Source organism: Ranitomeya variabilis, chromosome 4, assembly GCF_051348905.1.
Source record: "Ranitomeya variabilis isolate aRanVar5 chromosome 4, aRanVar5.hap1, whole genome shotgun sequence".
In the NCBI taxonomy this organism is placed as follows: Eukaryota; Metazoa; Chordata; class Amphibia; order Anura; family Dendrobatidae; genus Ranitomeya; species Ranitomeya variabilis.
In genome coordinates, this window is record NC_135235.1 from 625,359,549 (window position 1) to 625,379,782 (window position 20,234).

Genomic DNA, 20,234 nt, shown 5'->3' on the forward strand with positions numbered 1-20,234 from the left:
CTCGTTTGTTCTCTTGTAAATGTTTTTTTCTTTTGCAGACAAAGGTATCGATTGTCCTCCTGCCACCATGGAACTTTTAGGCACTACGCTTACGTCTACATATGCCCGTCCCAAACCCACCCCAACCAATTTTCTCCCAGCCATATCTACTATGGCATCAAGCTACAAGAACAGGTTTCCTCACTACACTTTAAGCCATAGCCTAACTTTGCCATGGAGACCAAGCACATACTACAAGGTGGCATCTAACACACCAATGCTAGCTCCCTTGTCCAAGAGTGCCCCGGGTCTCAACCCAGCTCAGATTCTTTCTTTCCCTGCCAACAGAACAGCACTTTTTACTAGATACACCCCTGATGACTGGCACAAGTCCAATCTAAACAATTACAGGGAATCAGAGTCTTCCAGGCGTAGTGCCGAGAGGTTACGTGTCGACACCAGCCGACTTATTCAAGAAAGAGACCAGAAGACGAGAAAAGTCCAGACTGACACTAGCAAAGACTTGGGGGAACGAGTCAATGACATTGCTTTCTGGAAATCCGAGATCAATCATGAAATTGACCAGATGATTGGAGAAACAAATGCACTCTCCGAGGTAAAGAGGCGACTCGAAAGAGCCCTAGCCGAAACAGAAGGTCCTCTTCAGGTAACCACAAGTCTTTCGTAATAATAATAATTTTTTATTTATATAGCGCCAACATATTCCGCAGCGCTTTAAAATTAATCGGGGACATGTACAGACAATAAATTCAATACAAATTTCAGACAATTTAAACAGTGACATTAGGAGTGAGGTCCTTGCTTGCAAGCTTACAACCGTATAAATGTAATCAAAACTGTTTTTTGAAATTCTTAATGATGTGCTAATTTTTTTAGAGTGATTTCGAAGAGTGAGAGTTTTTTTGTAGTGGAACTTTTAACACCATTGAAAATTAGTTAAAAAGAAGGAATTTTTCTTGTATGAGTCTTTTTGAAAAGGTCCGATTGTTTTTAAAGGGGTTTTGCACAAATGTGGGTTCAGGTTGACCATTCCAATAAAATACTGGACATACGAGCACAATATAGCATCAGTCCAATGATAGTGTGGACAGATCCATATCGGTTACTACATGAGCATAACCACAAATACCAAACCAAAATTACGCACCCTCACTGAAAGGTTAATGAAGTGCCAGGATATAAGTAAAACGGTTCAGTGCATGCACATATGAAAGCCAAAAACAGAAAAAGCACCATAGAAACCAAGTAAAAGATATCAATTTTATTGGATAAAACAGTAACAATTAACAGTACCCCCGGAAGAAGGCACGTAGCCGAAACGCGCGTAGGGGTTGGTGGCATCGTGGTCACGCAGGTAACCTTCCTATACGTACACTGATTATGTGTTAGCACTCTTGTCTAATCAACTGCTATGGACACTTTGTCCTAATTTTGTATGGTGCTTTATACACTGTGTAGTGATTTCTGCAATCATGGTTATACTGTCTGTTGGCCTCTCCTTCTTTTTGTTAGATACATAAGTATACCTGTGCTGACTTCTCTTTACACGCATGTTTGTTTGCCTGTCGGTTACCACCTTGCCACCTTATTTTGGTGTGTTCCCTGTCATTTCCCTGTGGTTTTTACTGTTAATTGTTACTGTTTTATCCAATAAAATTGATATCTTTTACTTGGTTTCTATGGTGCTTTTTCTGTTTTTGGCTTTCACATGAGCATAACCACGATTGAAAAGATCCTAAGAGACATTGTAATTATGGAATAATTCCATGGTTTTAAGGCTGTCTACAGACATTTCCTTGAAGGATTTGATCGTCCACTTTCTTTAAGAAACAAATACATATTAAGTCTTTCTCTGAACGAAGGAAAACTATCTCATGACTACCAGCTAGAAGTGGTGGCTAGCCTATAAGTCGAAGTTTGACCAATTAACAAGACTTGCAATATAACCAGAAATAACAGCTGAACAGAAATAGAAAGTCATCCAAGGGCAGCTGCATTGGGGTTCTTGCCCCTCATCAGGGTAGAGCAGAATTTGGTTGTCTGAATGACGCAACTTCAAGAATGCGCAGAATGAAAAACTATTTCCCTTCTTAGAGACAGCCAGTACTTCCCCGAAACCGTGCCATTATTGCCAACTAAGTTCCATACTCAGATGGTTCCCTTAACTTTTCTAAAGTTGTAGAAACAAAACATTCTTTAGGTGGGATTTCTCTCAGAGAGGTGCCGTAGATATTAAAGGTTTCCCCACATAAACCAATAGGATATCTAAAAGTCCAATACTCGATCAACTAAAATAATCCAACCCCAATTGAATTGGCCATAAGACCTTCATACACTGTAGACTAAAGTTAGCCGAACATGCTGAAGTTGGCAGAAAGTTCTCAACTTTTTATCTTGGACTAAAGAACCAACCATTCACAACTGATTGCAAAGGTCAACCAAGTGGTGTCTAAAGATGTACACATGTCCATACACATTAGACTTTCGAGGCTGAACTTGACTATATCAACGGGCATGGCTGACAGTTCAATGAGTATGGGGGCGCCGGCCAAATCATGGTGGGGAATGATGTCTGTTTTCGGCATAAGGCCAACCGACTTGTCAGTCGGCGGTTTTCTCATAGAGAACACAGGAGGCTGAATGAGTACTTCGGTGTATGGGAGGATGGCTTAGATGGCTCTCGGCCAAACAATCTTTTGTTTGACAACTTTCTAATGACCATCTAATGTGTATGTTCATCTCAAACAAGGCTGACCATGTAAAAAGTACAGAAGATTGTTATGTCTGTGAACCTGTTATAAGGCAGTCGTCTAATCCTTTCACAAACATAATCCTTCACCTGAGATTATATAGATCTAATTAGTCCTACTTGAAAACCCGACAAATAAACAATTTGGATACAATTGTTGACACAACTGTAATCCCCAACTTTTGTTGCCTGGGGAACAGGCAATACTAAGTAGACTCCATGATCTACTGATTGACCATACTATCAGGAGTAGTCTTTAGAAGACTTGTATAGCCGGTCTGTAACCATTCTTCAGCAGTGATTAATGACCTCTGAGAGCCGAGGCTCCTAAGATTAAAAAATAAATAACGGAATAAGCCGGAAAACTCATTTGTGATATTTTTACAGTGCAACAAAGCCATTATCGGAAAGGTGGCTAACGCAGAGCAACATAACGGCACAGATAATCAAACTATGGAGCTCCTCTGAGAGATGGAAACCTCCTGGAACACATGTTGTGACTTTGTTACCCCATGCATGGGGCAGAGGGCTCCTAAACTTTATACATAGATGGCCCTGTGTCCAATCACAGCCAGTCTGCTGTACTGACTGTCAATATAATCTTCACACCGTCTCAGGAATTCAGACAAAACCTTAGTATAAACCCTGTGACATCACTGGACTCTCTAAGTGACATCACCATCCAGAACAAACTTGTTACATAGTTGGCTAAACCTTACTGCATCCATTCTGTGACACCATCATCATCCATTGTCCTGACTATGTGACATCTTCATTTAATCACAGCCTATATAGACTGTTCATTCCACTAACCCTGAGATATCACAATCCAGTTACTGACTGACTTGTGACATAGACTGTATGTTATCAAAATTCAGTCCTCAAACAGGCTGCCAGTCTCCTGAAGAACTAGTAAAACTCTCATTTGTTGGTTGAAATGATCTATTGGGCTGCAGAAAAGATCATCATTCTCGGCAGCACATTGTCCTGTATAAAAAGGATTCATGCTGCCGAGAACAATGGCAGCCTATGCACTGAATGATCTCTTACTGATTGTTCAGTGTGCATCTGTGTAAACAGGATTAGTAAACCACCAAGCCAACGAGTAGCTAATTGGCGGATGTTAATTGGCTAGTCTAAAAGGACCATTATGTATCCTCATTGTGCTCATTTACAACATTATAATCATCATCCAATCACAGACTCCTATCCGCTATAGACTTTATGACCTCACTGCACTCACAGAATGACTGGCTACATAGACTGGGGCGTCACTGCAACATAACCATCCAATCACAGACTGATCTGCTACATAAGCTTTATGACCTCACTCTATGACATCATCCAATCACAGACTGATCTGCTACATAAGCTTTATGACCTCACTCTATGACATCATCCAATCACAGGCTGATTTGCTACATAAGCTTTATGACCTCAGTCTATGACATCATCCAATCACAGGCTAATCTGCTACATAAGCTTTATGACCTCACTCTATGACATCATCCAATGACAAACTGATCTGCTACATAAGCTTTATGACCTCACTCTATGATGTCACCCAATCACAGACTGATCTGCTGCATAGACTGCGTGACGTCACTGCACTCACTGTGACATCATCATCCGATCACGGATTAGCTGATACATAGACTGTATGATGACATCATCAACCCTTTAGAGACATTTGACCTCCTCAGGAGCGTTAGTCATGCCTACGTTCTGGTATTACCCAGGTCTTTCTCATTAAACATCCCCAGGCTGGAGCAGTGTGTACTCAGTGTATCCTGGCTGCTCGGTAACACACCTCAGGCCGGCCGGGGTAACAAAAGATGTGTCAGCGCAGACAGTGGTTGCTACAAACACTGTAACAGTATGAGCCGGAGGAATTATCTCTGTATAGTGTAACATGTAACGAGCCAGCAGAGATGAGATTGTACCGCTATGTGACAGACGGGAGCTGTGAATGGCAGACACAGATTGCTGTACGGAGCATGTGATACTGCGTACATTCCTGCAAGCCAAATACACTTCATTAGTGGTCGATCCTGAAACCTGAAATTAGCCCCTTTTGGAGGGATTTAATATGGCCAAATTAAAGGGATTATGTTTGTAGTAGGACATACTAAAGCATTTAGGCTTTAATATATTTTTACTAAAAATTTAGGACAGTTCACACTATCTTTTATACAATATACAAATCAACCACATCCATCTGGATATCTCAGCGCAATCTCCTCAGTGCCTGGATCCCCTTCCCTGCCGCACCTCAAGCTCACTAGACATCTTTGAGCCTGTCTCAGAAGAAGAAGTTTCCAAGCTCCTTGCTTCTGCTCGGCCTACAACCTGCAACAGTGACCCCATTCCTTCACCTCTCCTGCAGTCTCTCACCAGTGGTCACTCACCTGACTAAAATATTTAACCTCTCTCTTTCTTCAGGTATCTTTCCCTCCTCATTTAAACATGCCATCATAACCCCTTTACTTAAAAAGCCATCCCTGGACCAGAACTGCACTGCTAACTACAGACCTGTATCTAACCTTTCCTTCATCTCTAAACTCCTGGAACGCTTGGTCCACTCCCGTCTAATCCGCTATTTCTCGGAAAACTCTCTTCTTGACCCCTTACAATCTGGTTTCCGCTCTTTACATTCCATTGAAACTGCCCTCACTAAAGTCTCTAATGACCTACTAACAGCTTTATCCAAAGGTCATTGCTCTCTGCTGATTCTCCTGGATCTCTCTGCCGCATTTGACACTGTGGATCACCAGCTCCTTCTCACTATGCTCCGCTCCATAGGCCTCAAGGACACAGCCCTCTCCTGGTTCTCCTTCTACCTCTCTGACCGCTCCTTCACTGTATCTTTCGCCGGCTCCTCTTCCTCTCCTCATCCCCTTACTATCGGGGTTCCGCAGGGCTCAGTCCTAGGCCCCCTCCTCTTCTCTCTATACACGGCCCCTATTGGACAAACAATCAGCAGATTTGGGTTCCAGTATCATCTCTATGCTGATGACACCCAATTATACACTTCTTCCCCTGTCATCACCCCTACCCTAATTCAAAATACCAAGGATTGTCTGTCTGCTGTCTCTAACATCATGTCCTCCCTCTATCTGAAACTAAATCTCTCCAAAACGGAACTTCTTGTGTTTCTCCCTTCTACTAACCTCTCTCTACCCAACATCGAAATTACCCTGGAGGGTTCAACCATAACTCCCAAGAAGCATGCCCGCTGTCTTGGGGTCATATTCGACACCGAACTTTCCTTTACTCCCTATATCCGATCACTCATTCGCTCTTGTCACCTGCATCTTAAAAACATCTCCAGAATCCGACCTTTTCTCACCTTTGAAACTGCTAAGACTCTTACTGTCGCTCTTATTCATTCTCGTCTGGACTACTGCAACTCTCTTCTGATCGGTCTCCCTCTTACCAAACTTTCTCCTCTCCAATCCATCTTGAATGCGGCAGCCAGGGTCATATTTCTGTCTAACCGCTTCACCGATGCCTCCATCTTGTGCCAGTCATTACACTGGCTACCCATTCGCTACAGGGTCCAGTATAAACTCATCTCTCTCACCCACAAAGCCCTCCACAGTTCTGCACTGCCTTACATCTCCTCTCTCATCTCTGTCTATCGCCCTACACGTGCCCTCCGTTCTACAAATGACCTAAGGCTAACATCCCCCGTAATCCGAACCTCGCACCTCAGTCTACAAGACTTCTCTCGTGCTGCGCCAGCTCTCTGGAATGCACTTCCCCAGACGATCAGACTGATACCTAGCCCCGACCTATTCAAGTGCGCTCTAAAAACCCATCTCTTCAAACAAGCCTACCACATCAACTACTCAGTAAACTAACTTTGCCCTGTTCCCTCCTTCCAAATATCACTCTGAATCTGCACCCTACTATTCATCTGTCTCCACACCCTCCATGCACATGATAACTGCACTTGATACTTGACTATTGCACTTAAACACACGGGCTGATGACCGGATCATGCAGCTTTGTATGAAAATCCCTATGTATTATAATTGCCAGACCTGAAATAACAAGCACTTTGCACCTATTGTGTCCCCCCCATTTCCTTGTAGATTGTAAGCTCGCGAGCAGGGACCTCACTCCTAATGTCACTGTTTAAATTGTCTTAACTTGTATTGAATTTGTCTGTCTTAACTTGTATTGAATTTGTCTGTATATGTCCCCGCTTAATTGTAAAGTGCTGCGGAATATGTTGGCGCTATATAAATAAAGATTATTATTATTATTAATAATATCTTGTGCTCGGTGACAGGTTGCCCAGGAATGTCTGTATCACCGGGAGAAGAGGATGTCCATAGACCTCGTACATGATGATGTGGAGAAACAGCTGCTGCAGGTAAGACCATCTCATATAATGCTACCAAGTGGTCAGAGTGGAGCAACAGGTAGTCCTCCATACTGCTGGTAAACCAACAATAGCCAATGCATGCAGATTGACCTGGCACGTTGCAGACAACTTTAGTATTGTTAGCCCCATTGTGCATCATAAAGTCATAGTTAAAGTCATGCTATAAAGGCATGGGTGAGGATATGCCAACTTTGCGTCCCAATGGACAGCTGATGTTGCTTGGAGTCAAAACTTGTGATAGAACCTGGAACATCTAAGGTGTCTTCGGTTTAGCACCAAGACCAAGGTCACCATGTTTAGCTTTGATAGTGACATACCGGAAACACAAGCTTTGTTACCATGCCTGACTTCTAGACTGCAAATGCCCAAGGCACCTTCAATATCTTTCACATATTCCATAAGATCCTTCCATTCAAATTCTACCAATCGTGAATGTGTTTTGTACAAGGAGAGGGGTTGTTGATGGCTTATCTCCACTTAGATTTCAACATGTCCAATCCTTTTGTACTAACATGACTGATCCTTCATTCATCTGCCTCCACCAACATGTTGAAGGAGAGAGCTGGGAGGCCTTTGTAAACATTAGATAGATAGCTGTCCAGATCACCTCCCCCAACCTTAATATCGAAGGAAATAGTTGGGGGGGCCTCTGTAAAAATTAGATAGCTGTCTGGATCACCTCCCCCCCAGCATTATGTCTAAGGAAAGGTTTGGGTGGCTTCTGTAAACATTAGATAGATAGTTGTCCGGGTCTTCCAAAATTGGCAAATTTGGCCAGCTTTGTTCTAATATGTATGGAGACCTTCCAAAGCAGAGCCTTCATCTACCCTCAGAGTGCACCTTCTCCTTACCAGTCCAGTCCTTCAATAGAGGCACTTCTACAGTTCTTGAGGTGCAGCTCACAGGTGTAAGACCTTGCAACCATGTTTACTTACACTCACCGCTGCACCATTCTGAATGCATTTTATGTGCTCCATTTAGGAAGTGGACAGCATCAAGTCCTGCCAGGAGAGGATGAGAAGACATCTGGACAAGACAGGAGCACAACTGGCGTAATATGAATTCTGATCTTTCTATCTTTATTGTTGGTTTCCCACACCTTGATGGTACATGCTGGAGGTGTTTACTTTTAAAGGGAATGTCCATTTTTTTTTCCAAACACCACACTTTATTTTGAGGGTGCTGTTGACTCTATCACACCTTTTTCTAAAATTGTTACAAATTGTGCAATGGGAAAGTGAATAATCAGCCTAGGCAACTAAGGGCTCTGGATAAAAGGGGAATCACTGATCAGTTCCAGTTAGATTACTTCGGCAGGATTGGAACTACTGATCCTTACTTTACGGGATCACCTAGTAAGGTGGAATTGATAAACTGTAGGTCAGGATCATAGACTGAAAAAGATGGCACAGCAGGCAAGAACTGCTGGAGAGAACGAGAGTCAGCAAAGTCCAAGATAGCAGGGTATGCTGGATGACGGGCAGACAAGCAGAGCAAGAAACACCAGAAGACACAAAGCCAGGGAGTGTGGATTTACACAGGAATCCTAAATGTATAGTCAGTCCAGGACTTGCACCAAAAAAAAATGGTTAATGGCAGAGTTGTATACTATCAGCAGACAGATAGTCAATGGCAATCAGTAAACACATGGTTAACCACAGGCATACTTGAAAAGCAGATAAACTAGATACTTGCTTGAAAAAAAGATGACACACTGTTGCAGCACTGTTCATAGTGTGAACAGTTCCAGTTTAGCAGAGAAGAGTTCGTTATGCTTTCAGCAGGCAAATGGTTTATCGCACGTCTGAGCCAGGAAGTAAATGCAGATATTATTATTATTTATTATTATAGCGACATTTATTCCATGGCGCTTTACATGTGAGATAGATGATAAACAAGCAGGAGTTTTATGAAAAGATAGCCAGAAGAAAGAAATGGATGACAGGGCAAATTTCATGTGGTACTGAATGCAAAGCTACTGACATCTCAGACAGCACATAGCTGACTCGGTACTACTAAGACTTGAGTGATGATGTCAAAAGTAACCTGGCACGGACTTAACACAAGGGAACTGGCCCTAGGGGAAAGAAGCAAGAGCCGGCACCGGAGGTTATTAAATCTTACTAACTAACCCAGTCCACTATATTTTTAGAGTCGGAAATATACATTACATTTCCAACCATACTAATCTAATAAAATGCAAATATCCACCTGATATATCAATCCTATATCACACCATAGTGGCAGCCATCTTTTTATCAACTGTTTCGATTTATCCCCAGTTCTAACCGGGCGGCTCAGCATGAGCTGGAGAGAGACATCAGCGACAAACAGGCGGCCTACCGCATCGATGACAAATGCCAGAACCTCAGGAATACCTCAGACGGCATCGGCTACTATAGAGGAGTGGAGCGCATAGACGCTACGTACGTCCCTTTATCCGGGGTTCCAGATTTGGGCATTGGTTTAGGCCATACACTCCGATGACGGTCTAATCCTGTAACATACTGGGCAACTACAGTCCTCCCTGTCACTATCTCTGCACTGATCTACATGGTAGTATTATGTGGACACAGTATGGAAGCATTATTTAGGCTTTGTATGGCGGTATTATTTGGAAAGTGTGTTTTCCATTTTATTTGGCTATTGAGTGATCATATGCTTTGGTCAGTGGTATGAAAATACCCTATGGTAGTATTTTAAGGATATTATATGGCAGTAGTATATCAGTATTATAAGGTTGTATGATATGGACGTATGTGTACACAGATTTCATTTGGGAAGTGAATAGCAGTGTTGTGTGGGCAGTATAAGGCAATGCTTTAAGAGTACTATATAGTAATATTTTAGGGTACTGCATGGCAGTATTATATATGTATAGTACGGCGGTATTATGCAGATTGCATCGTTGTGTGGACAATATAAAGCAATGTTTTCACCGTACTATATAGTAGTATTTTTAAGATACTGTGTGGCAGTAATATGTAGGTATTGTAATGTGGTATTATTTGGACAGTGCTATGCAGTTTTATTTAGGTAGTGAATGGCAGTGTTGTGTGTTCAATATAAGGCAATGTTTTGAGAGTACTATATATTGGTATTTTTAGAAAATTGCATGGCGGTAGTATAATATCTGCATATTATAATGCAGTATTATTTGGACAGTTTTATTTTGTTGCATTTAATGGTGGTGTCGTGTGTACAATATAAAGTTGTGTTATGAGAGTACTGTGGTAATATAATTAGGATACTGCATAGAGGTGGAATATACAGGTGCTTCTCACAAAATTAGAATACCATCAAAAAGTTAATTTATTTCAGTTCTTCAATACAAAAAGTGAAACTCATGTATTATATAGAGTCATTACAAACAGAGTGATCTATTTCAAGTGTTTATTTCCGTTAATGTTGATGATTATTGATTACAGCCAATGAAAACCGAAAAGTCATTATCTCAGTAAATTAGAATAATTTACAAAAAAACTCTGCAAAGGCTTCCTAAGTGATTAAAAAGGTCCCTTAAGGTACCTTCACACTAAGCGACGCTGCAGCGATACAGACAACGATGCCGATCGCTGCAGCGTCGCTGTTTAGTCGTTGTGTGGTCGCTGGAGAGCTGTCACACAGACGGCTCTCCAGCGACCAACGATGTCGAAGTCCCCTGGTAACCAGGGTAAACATCGGGTTACTAAGCGCAGGGCCGCGCTTAGTAACCCGATGTTTACCCTGGTTACCATTGTAAAAGTAAAAAAAAAAACCACATACTCACATTCCGGTGCCCGGCGTCCGCTTCCCTGCACTCCTCCTGCATCCTGTGTCAGCGCCGAACATCTCCGGCATCTCCCACAGAGCACAGCGGTGACGTCACCGCTCTGCTTTACGGCCGGCACTTACACAGGATGCAGGAGGAGTGCAGGGAAGCGGACGCCGCGCACCGGAATGTGAGTATGTGTTTTTTTTTTTACTTTTACAATGGTAACCAGGGTAAACATCGGGTTACTAAGCGCGGCCCTGCGCTTAGTAACCCGATGTTTACCCTGGTTACCAGTGAAGACATCGCTGGATTGGTGTCACACACACCGATTCAGCGATGTCAGCGGGAGATCCAGCGACGAAATAAAGTTCTGGACTTTCAGCAACGACCAGCGATATCACAGCGGGATCCTGATCGCTGCTGCGTGTCAAACACAACGATATCGCTATCCAGGACGCTGCAATGTCACGGATCGCTATCGTTATCGTTGTAAAGTCGCTTAGTGTGAAGGTACCTTTAGTCTTTTTCAGTAGGCTCCACAATCATGGGGAAGACTGCTGACTTGACAGATGTCCAGAAGGCAGTCATTGACACACTCCACAAGGAGGGTAAGGCACAAAAGGTCATTGCTAAAGAAGCTGGCTGTTCACAGAGTGCTGAATACAAGCATATTAATGTGAGAAGCACCTGTAGGTATTGTATAGCGGTATTATTTTTGCAGAAAATTGTTGTATTTCTTAATGCATGCAGGTTCTTTTTCAGCCCTGACTATAGGCAAACTGATACCCTGTTTCCCCTGTTTGTATGGAGTGGTGGCCAAGCTTGTGTGCTCCTTCTCCATCCAGTGCCCATGCGACTGAGACAGCCGTGTCCTGAAACATCCTAAATTATTGGTGGGCATAGAGAGCTAACTCATTATTTTGTGCCCTCCAGCATCTCGGTTCCTGACACTTGGGCCAAGTTCAGCGATGACAACATCTTGAGGTCTCAGAGCGAAAGAGTGGCTTCGGCCAAGCTCAGAGAAGACGTGGAGAGTCTATTGAATGCTACCTCCAATGAGATGTGGAACCAGTTCAACCTTGTAAACGTCTCATTCACCAACAGGATCTCCGACACCGCTGACGCCAAGAACAAGCTGCAGAGCCACCTAGCAAAGGTAGTGTCAGAAGGAAGAAAACCTGGCGGAGTAGATATTGGGGCATGCAAAGATCATAGTAATACTTGAGCACTGATCAGGCCCTGAGGGTTCTCTGCTAGTATTATATGGCCCTGTAAGTTGGAGGCCTACTACAAGTCTTCAGAACTGTTCTATATAATAAAGGAAGGATCGGTGGGCCCACCCAAGCTGAGAGACCCTAGAGCTGCTGTAGGACAGTGGAGCAATTGCTATTTTTTTAGTAAGTCCATGTAACATGTCTTTTGCTGCTTTTATTTTTATGTGCTGGTGTAGCAGAGTTGAGGTACAGTTCGTGTACGTATAAGGCTTCTACTGTATCTCAGCTTGCCTCTGCTTTCACCTTGTATGAAATAACAAAATTGGATCAGTCACCAGGATCAGATTTGTGGGGGTCCGATGCCGGGTACCTCCTTGGATTAGCCATCCCGTGGGGGCCAGATATAAACATTAGAGATGGGGGGACACCTGTATGTTCTGGTCCGGTGGGTTTGGCGAAACAGTTACAAAAAGTTCGGGTTTGGGTACCAGAACAGTACCCAGACTAGAACCCGAACCCCATTCACTTGAATGGGGGACCGAACATCCAGTGTTTGCGACATTGTCAAGTGCATGACAGCGCGGCAAACACTGCTTCTGATCAGCAGTAAAATCATCACCGGTGGTCAGATAGTGTGAGCGTGCAGCTGTGATTGGAGGTATAAAGTTTACCTCCGGTCACTGGTGTCAGCTGATGGGACTACTACTCCCATCAGCCGACGCCTGTTGCCTCTATTAACAGCAAGAGCAGTAATTAAATAATATTTAAAAAAAACGGCGTGGGTTCCTTTGTATTTTTGATAACCAACCAGCCAAAACTCACAGCTGGGGGCAGCAACCCTCAGCTGTCAGCTTCAGCAAGGCTGGTTATCAAGAATAAAGGGGTCTCCATGCCGTATTTTTTAATTATTTCCATAAATAATTTAAAAAAAACGGTGTGGGGTTCCCATTTTTGACAACCAGCCTTGCTAACGCTGACATCTGGGGGCTGGTATACTCAGACTGGTGAGGGGCCATGCATATTCTTCCCCCCGCCTAAAAATAGCAGCCTGCCACCACCCAGGGCAAATGGTTGATGTCACCTTTGTATTGTCAGGTGACTTCAAGCCCAGGGATTAGTAATGGAGAAGCGTCTATAAAACACCTATCCATTACTAGTCCTATAGTTATATGGTAAATAAAGACACGGCCAGAATAAAGTATTTTATTTGAAATAAAACAACACACACTTTTGCATTTTTATTTAAAAATAACAAACACAGTTATACTCAACCCCACAAATATGAACCCCACTTGCCACTGCTGCAGGGCAAGTGGGAAGAGCTGGGCAAAGCGCCAGAATTGGCGCATCTAATAGATGTGCCTTTTCTGGGCGGCTGCGGGTTCCTATTTTTAGGCTGGGGGGCAATATCCATGACCCCTTACCAGCCTGCGAATACCAGCACCCAGATATCTGCTTTACCAAGGCTGGTTGTCAAAAATTGGTAGGACGCCACGTCGTTTTTAAAAAATAATTTATTTAAATAAATTAAAAAACAGCTTGGGGACCCCTCTGTTCTTGATAACCAGCCTTGCTGAAGGTGACAGCAGAGGGTTGCAGTCCCCGGCTGTGAGTTTTGCCTGGCTGGTAATCAAAAATAGAGGGGAGCCCACGCCGTTTTAAAAAAAAATTAATTATTTAGAGCGCAGCTGATGAATACTCCCTTCAGCTGCTCATGCTTTCACTGTTATTATTGGCAACAGGCGTTGGCTGGTGTGAGCAGTAGTCCCATCAGCTGACACCAAGGACCGTAGGTAAACTACTTTATACCTCCGATCACAGCTGAGCGCTCACGCTGTCTTTTGACAGGGTGGGATCCGCTGCTGTCTGACTGTTGGTGATGATTTTACTTCCGATCAGAAGTGGTGTTTGCCAAACTGAATAGTAACACGGACTTCCTGTTGAACTCCGTGTTCGGTGTCCGTGCCCGAACAGTAGGTGTTCGGTACTGGCGACGAACATTACTGTTCGGGTTTGCCCATCTCTAATAAACAGTGAACCGAGCAGGACAACCATAACTCCCATTGATGTAAATGGATGTTGTGCTGCAGTACCCCAAAATGGCCACTATATATTGTGTGGTGCTGTACTGCTCTGGCTTTGGACACTGCACATACTGCAACTTTGTGATCTAATAGTAGTTGATCAGTGAGGCTGCCGGGTGTTGGACCCCTCACGGATCTGATGTTGATGACCAATCCTAAGAACATATCATCAATATCAGAGTTCTGGACAACCCCTTTAAATTCGTAATCACTTTGCTGTTATTATAAAACGCTGCAGATTTCTGGAATAAGAACAAAAAATCTGCAGCAATTCCTGTACATGCGAACAGCCCTCGGGCTCTGCCATACAGGGCCACTATGCATGGGCCTGAAGTCAGCGTTACGGAGCTGACTTTGCTGCTTGGCACAACTAGCTCAGCTATCATGGTGCACACAGGTCATAACTAATTTAGCTCTGCAACATCCAGCAGTATGCATGCCTCAGCTATTTTTTTTTTTTTTTTTTTAATTCGTAAAGGCTAAAATATTAGCGAGGCGCAGCCCATGAGCAGGGAGCCAAGCAGGATTACATTCTCAGAACCTTTGGACGGAATTTGCATGCGTGCCAAGAGTCATTCCAAGGGTTTCTCAACACTTCGGGCTCCCTGGATTACACCATGGCAGTCTAAATCGAGTTACACGCCTCTCCGAGCTCCGGATCCTCGGCAGTCCTGGAGCTCATGTCTATCCAGACCAAACTTATTACAACCTCGTACAAAGAAGAAAGCATTCACTTAAAGAGCCCTGAGTTGTAAGAAGGTCACCACAGCAAATTTTCATAGTGACACATTCCCCCATCTGTGCTGTTATGCCAAGTTGTTTTAATCTGGTATCTGATAGCCTGAGCACACTTTCCCTATAACTTTTTGCAGACTCTTCAGGAAATTTTCCAAACTGAAATGACCATCGATGCCATCAAAAAGGCAATCAAGGACAAAATGGCTCCCTTGAAAGTAGCCCAGACACGTCTTGATGAGCGCACCCGTCGCCCCAATGTGGAATTGTGCCGTGATATCGCCCATTTACGGTATGTTTCTCTTAGAGATGGAGTCACTGTGACATACATTACATTACTAAGGCTGGTTTCACATTTGCGGTTGTGTCCGCAGCGTTTCTGACGCATATGTCTGCATGCGTCTCGATTTCCTATCTTTAACATTATAGACGCAGGTGCATGCATTTTTATGTGGTGTGCGGCTGGGCGGCTGACGCACCATGTTAGAATTTTTGGGGCGTCAAATTTCCGCTGCCATACGCTTGCGGACGCTTGCAGAAGGAGTGCGTCAAAACAATGCATTACAGTCTATGGGAACGCATGGACATGCACATGCATTTGCACAAGGGTCTACATACAGAAATCCCATGAGCCACGCCCATTGGACGTGGCTTGTGTCAAGGAAATTCTCCTTGAAAAATATTTTCATAACAAACGCATGCGCATAAACAACGCGAACGCATGCAAACGTTGCGGTTTTTTTTATCCGTCATGCGTAAGTTGATGCGGATAAAAAACACAGCATTATCATGCGTTTGCATGCGTTTTGCCATGCGTTTGCGGTTGCATACAAAACGTTGCAGACTCAACCGCAAATGTGAACCTAGCCTTACTGATCCTGAGTTACCTCCTGTATTATACTCCAGAGCTGCACTCACTATTCTGCTGGTGCACTCACTGTGTACATACATTACATTACTGATCCTGTACTGATCCTGAGTTACATCCTGTATTATGCTCCAGTGCTGCACTCACTATTATGCTGGTGGACAACCACTTTAACCCTATCGTGCGACTATCGTGCAAATCCTGAACATGTGCACAAATCCTTAGTCCCTGTCCCCATCATTCATTATAAGTACTTGATAGCATCAAAATTAATTTGGGGTGGGAGAAGACATCAGGTACTGAGCCTCCCATTTCATTACAAGTCCCTAACAGTGTCTTCTCGCACCTTTCAGTTAATTATAAAGGGTCACCACCATCATTGCCTCCTCCCCACAACTGCATTATTGCCCTTTCCACCACCCTATCATTGTCCTTTCCACCACCACCATTATTGCCTCCAACACCTCTATCATTGCTTTCTCCCCCACCACCCCATCATTGCCTTATCCATCACCTCAATCATTGCCCTTTCCACCACCTCAATCATTGTCCTTTCCACCACCACCATCATTGCCTCCTCCCACACCATCACATCATTGTCCTTTCCAGCACCCCCATTATTATCCTTTCCACCACCCCATAATTGTGTCCACCACCTCCATCATTGCTTTTTCCCCCACCACCCCATCATTGCCCTCTCCATCACCTCTATCATTGCTTTCTCACCCACCACCCTCATCATTGCCCATTCCACCACATCCATCATTGCCTCTTCCGCCATCACCTCCTTCATTGCTCTTTCCACCACCTTCATCATTATCTTTTCCACCACCACCATCATTTCCTCCTCCCCCCAACCCCATCATTGCCCATTCCACCCCATCATTGTCCTTTCCACACCACCATTATTGCCTCCAACACCTCTATCATTGCTTTCTCCCCCATCACCCCTATTATTGCCCTATCCATCACCTAAATCATTGTCATTTCCACCACCCCCATCATTGCCTCCTCCCACACCATCTCATCATTGTCCTTTCCAGCACCCCAATATTATCCTTTCCACCACCACATCATTGTTTCCACCACCTCCATCTTTGCTTTTTCACCCACCACCCCCATCATTGCCCTCTCCATCACCCCTATCATTGCCCTCTCCACCACCCTCATTGTTGCCCTCTCCACCACCTACACACACACCCCTCCACACACACACACAAACACACACCTCAGCACCACCACTCATCTCTCCGCATGCTTACATATACACACACAGCCCCACTCACTTGTCTGCACGTTCCCCGCAGCATCTTCGTTGACGGCTGCTTTCTCTCTGACACAGAAGCACGCTGAATTCTGATGTCATCCAGCTGCGCTGCTGTGTCAGACAGGGAGGGCGGGCAGGAAGCGGAGGATGGATCCCTGCAGCTCCGCTGCCTACAGGAGAAAATGGCACTGCCCACCGCACATGAGGGCAATCTGGCCAGGGGCCCCCTGAAGCCTCGGGGCCAGATAAACAGGCGATATTGCCCTCAGTGTTAGCTGCCGAGCAGGGGCCCCCCTCCACCTCCAGACCCCGGTGCAGCCGCACCGGTTGCACATGTGGTATGTCTGCCCCTGAACCGAACTACAGACCAGTAGACTCCTGGCACACATGGCTCCTTGTAGTCCTGGCACCACCTACACCAAGGCTGCTGTTTGCACTCATCTAGTTTTTTTTTTTTCTTAATTCTCAGCCTGGTCCAAGAAGTCCATGAAATCGACGACACCATTCAAGTCTTACAACAACGTCTCCGAGAAGCCGAGGACACCTTACAGATGCTGGTCCATACCAAGGCCAACCTAGAGCATGACCTGTCCATCAAGGCCAACTCTCTGTTCATTGACCAGGAGAAATGTATGGGCATGAGGAAGAGCTTCCCCAGCACCCCCCGGCTGGTGGGCTACACATAGACAGGAGCCAGGTCACCCACTGTGTGAGGCCAGTGAATGTTCCTTGTGGTGTATGCCGGCTTATCATTGTGTGGTTTGTTACACACCAGACGGTGTCATGTGGTAGGTAGGTGTAGAAAGGAATAAAGTCTACTATTTTACATAAATCCAGCATCTGATACATTTCTTTATTCATTTCCCTTTATTACATCAACATATTCTGGACCCCAAAGGGGTGAAATTATTATTATTATTTATTAATAGTTATTAATATAGCACCATTAATTCCATGGTGCTGTACATGAGAAAGGGGTTACGTACAGAGTTATAGATATTGTTTACAGTAAACAAATTTACAATGACATGACAGCGTATAGCCCATTTGGGATCTTATCCTAACACCACTCCACCAAACCCGCCACTTGTGACCAAACAAAATTCCGCCACCCCCCACTTAACACTAATTATGCAATAAAAACATAACACGTCAAATTCTTTGGATAATTTTGGCCACAGCGGCCAGTTTATTAACAAACAAAACATAATAATTATAACAAAAAACATCTGAAAAACTTGAGGGGGAGGGTTATTGGAGCTAAAAGATCTGGCATCATATAAATAGGCAAAAAATGCCCCAAAATTTTTTAACCAACACTTTTTTACCCTCAGCCAAGACCACCAGCTCGAGGGCACCATGTAACCCTTTTCAGGGCAGACCAAAAAACCTCAAAGGTCCCAAGAACAATCGCCATCCAGAGCCCGTAACCACAAGCCAGACCAACCCCCATCCAATTGACCTTCCTCCAATAAAACCTCACCAACTCCAAGAACCCCACCCCCCGCCAACCACGAACAGCCCTGACCACCTCAGGCTCGTGAGTGCCCCACCATAGCCAACGCCCTTTCGACTCCCTCCTGTAGGACGAGCGCCCACAAATCAATACCGATGTCATTCAGATGCACGTCATCTTCTCTCCAAAAATTACCGACCCCAGCCTCTAACTCAAAATGCCTCACTGCAATTCCCCCATTCCTGGATACAAACTTCGCCACTGCCCTGTTAAATGTTATCCTGGCCCTATTAATGCCTTTCACGGATCGGGCCAACCTCCATTGCTTCCTAGGCACTATGTCAGACCACACCGTCAGAACTCCCGGATAAGAAACCCACAATCTCAAAAAATCTAAATGCATGTCCCTAATCAATTCCCTAATCGGTTTCGTACCCAAATCATTCCCCCCCATGTGCACCAGTAAAATATCCGGAGCTCTATCCAAACGCACAGCCCGGGCAAATTCTGGCAACACCCTGTTCCATCAGAACCTCCAAAAAGTGGACATTAGACCAAGGCATCAGAAACCAATGTTCAAATAGTTTATTAAATATATTTTAAAGTTAAAAAATGGAGAAACTGACAAAATAATTCACAATAAATATCACAGTACATAACAACATCATATAAGGTACAGATCAAAGAAGCATACTGGAAAATAATACCCAAAGAGACAAACCTATAGGTGTATACATGTATCATGAGCGGTCTAAAAAGACCGAATAAAGTTCAAGAAAAGTCTCTGAACAAACATTAATACCAGTGTAAAGATGATCCGTAGTTCCCCCGGACTCCAGCTCCAACGTACGTTTCGCCACCGTGGCTTTTTCAAGGAGTCCCTGTTCCATAACATACCCCGGAACCCCAACCATCGAATCACTACAGTATCACGGCTAAAACCTAACTACCTGCCATCCGGCCTGTCGTCCGCCCGCGACGCACCCCAATACACGAACGAATGTTCGAAAATCCAGGTCAAAAACAGGGGCCGACCTAAAAAAACAGAACAACAATTACATACCAGTATAACTCAATACACCCCAAAAAAACGACGTACGTAAGTCAAATAACGATTCGAATTCCATCTCCCAATCCGTTTAATCACTTCAGCTCCCCTACACCCAAACCGTCTGCCTCTGTAGCAGCCCCAATTCTAAAAGATTGAGACCCGTAGGACCCAGAATCAAATCCCAACTCAGCCAATACCTTTTTCAAAACCGCCGAAAATTTAAAACGTGACAAAAAGGTCCCGTCTTGGTGACAAAGCAGCGGGCCCGATCTACCAGACCACAAACTCCAGTACTCCTCCAAACAACGTTGCGGGCACATCAAACATCATCCACATTCCCTAAGACCACCCGCTTACCCTTTCCATACTTGTCAGTTTTCGACCGCCGATTCCAAAAAGAAATGCCTCCTGCCCATAAATCAACGTCCTCTGCCAACAAACCTCCTGCCCTGAGTTTGTTAGGAGACACCAGCTCCCCAATCTCAAAGCCCCAAAGAACGCCCAAGAATAAGCCAACCTAAACAGGGAAGCTTTGAAATGAGAACAACAAATTCTCCCAACTACGTCTCCTAACCTAGTTAAAGTGCTAAACGAAATGGGCCTGCGCTTGTTGACACTAACATTCCCGCTACAAAAACCCTTCAGAGCCTGCGTTATCAAATT

At 44.3% G+C, this 20,234-nt stretch overlaps 1 protein-coding gene across 3 annotated transcripts in view; it reads left to right on the forward strand.

Annotated features, from left to right (window-relative positions):
• Positions 1-17,896, forward strand: part of TEKT3 (tektin 3) — a 29,259-nt gene extending 11,363 nt beyond the window's left edge. For all 3 annotated transcript variants that reach the window (XM_077253578.1, XM_077253579.1, XM_077253580.1), the window contains exons 2-8: positions 39-646; positions 7,047-7,130; positions 8,124-8,194; positions 9,425-9,568; positions 11,830-12,052; positions 15,067-15,221; positions 17,534-17,896. In XM_077253578.1, the coding sequence (XP_077109693.1) occupies positions 39-646; positions 7,047-7,130; positions 8,124-8,194; positions 9,425-9,568; positions 11,830-12,052; positions 15,067-15,221; positions 17,534-17,750 (1,502 nt within the window). In that variant the 3' untranslated portion in view covers positions 17,751-17,896. The remainder of the gene's footprint in view (positions 1-38; positions 647-7,046; positions 7,131-8,123; positions 8,195-9,424; positions 9,569-11,829; positions 12,053-15,066; positions 15,222-17,533) is intronic.
• Positions 17,897-20,234: the final 2,338 nt, after the last annotated feature.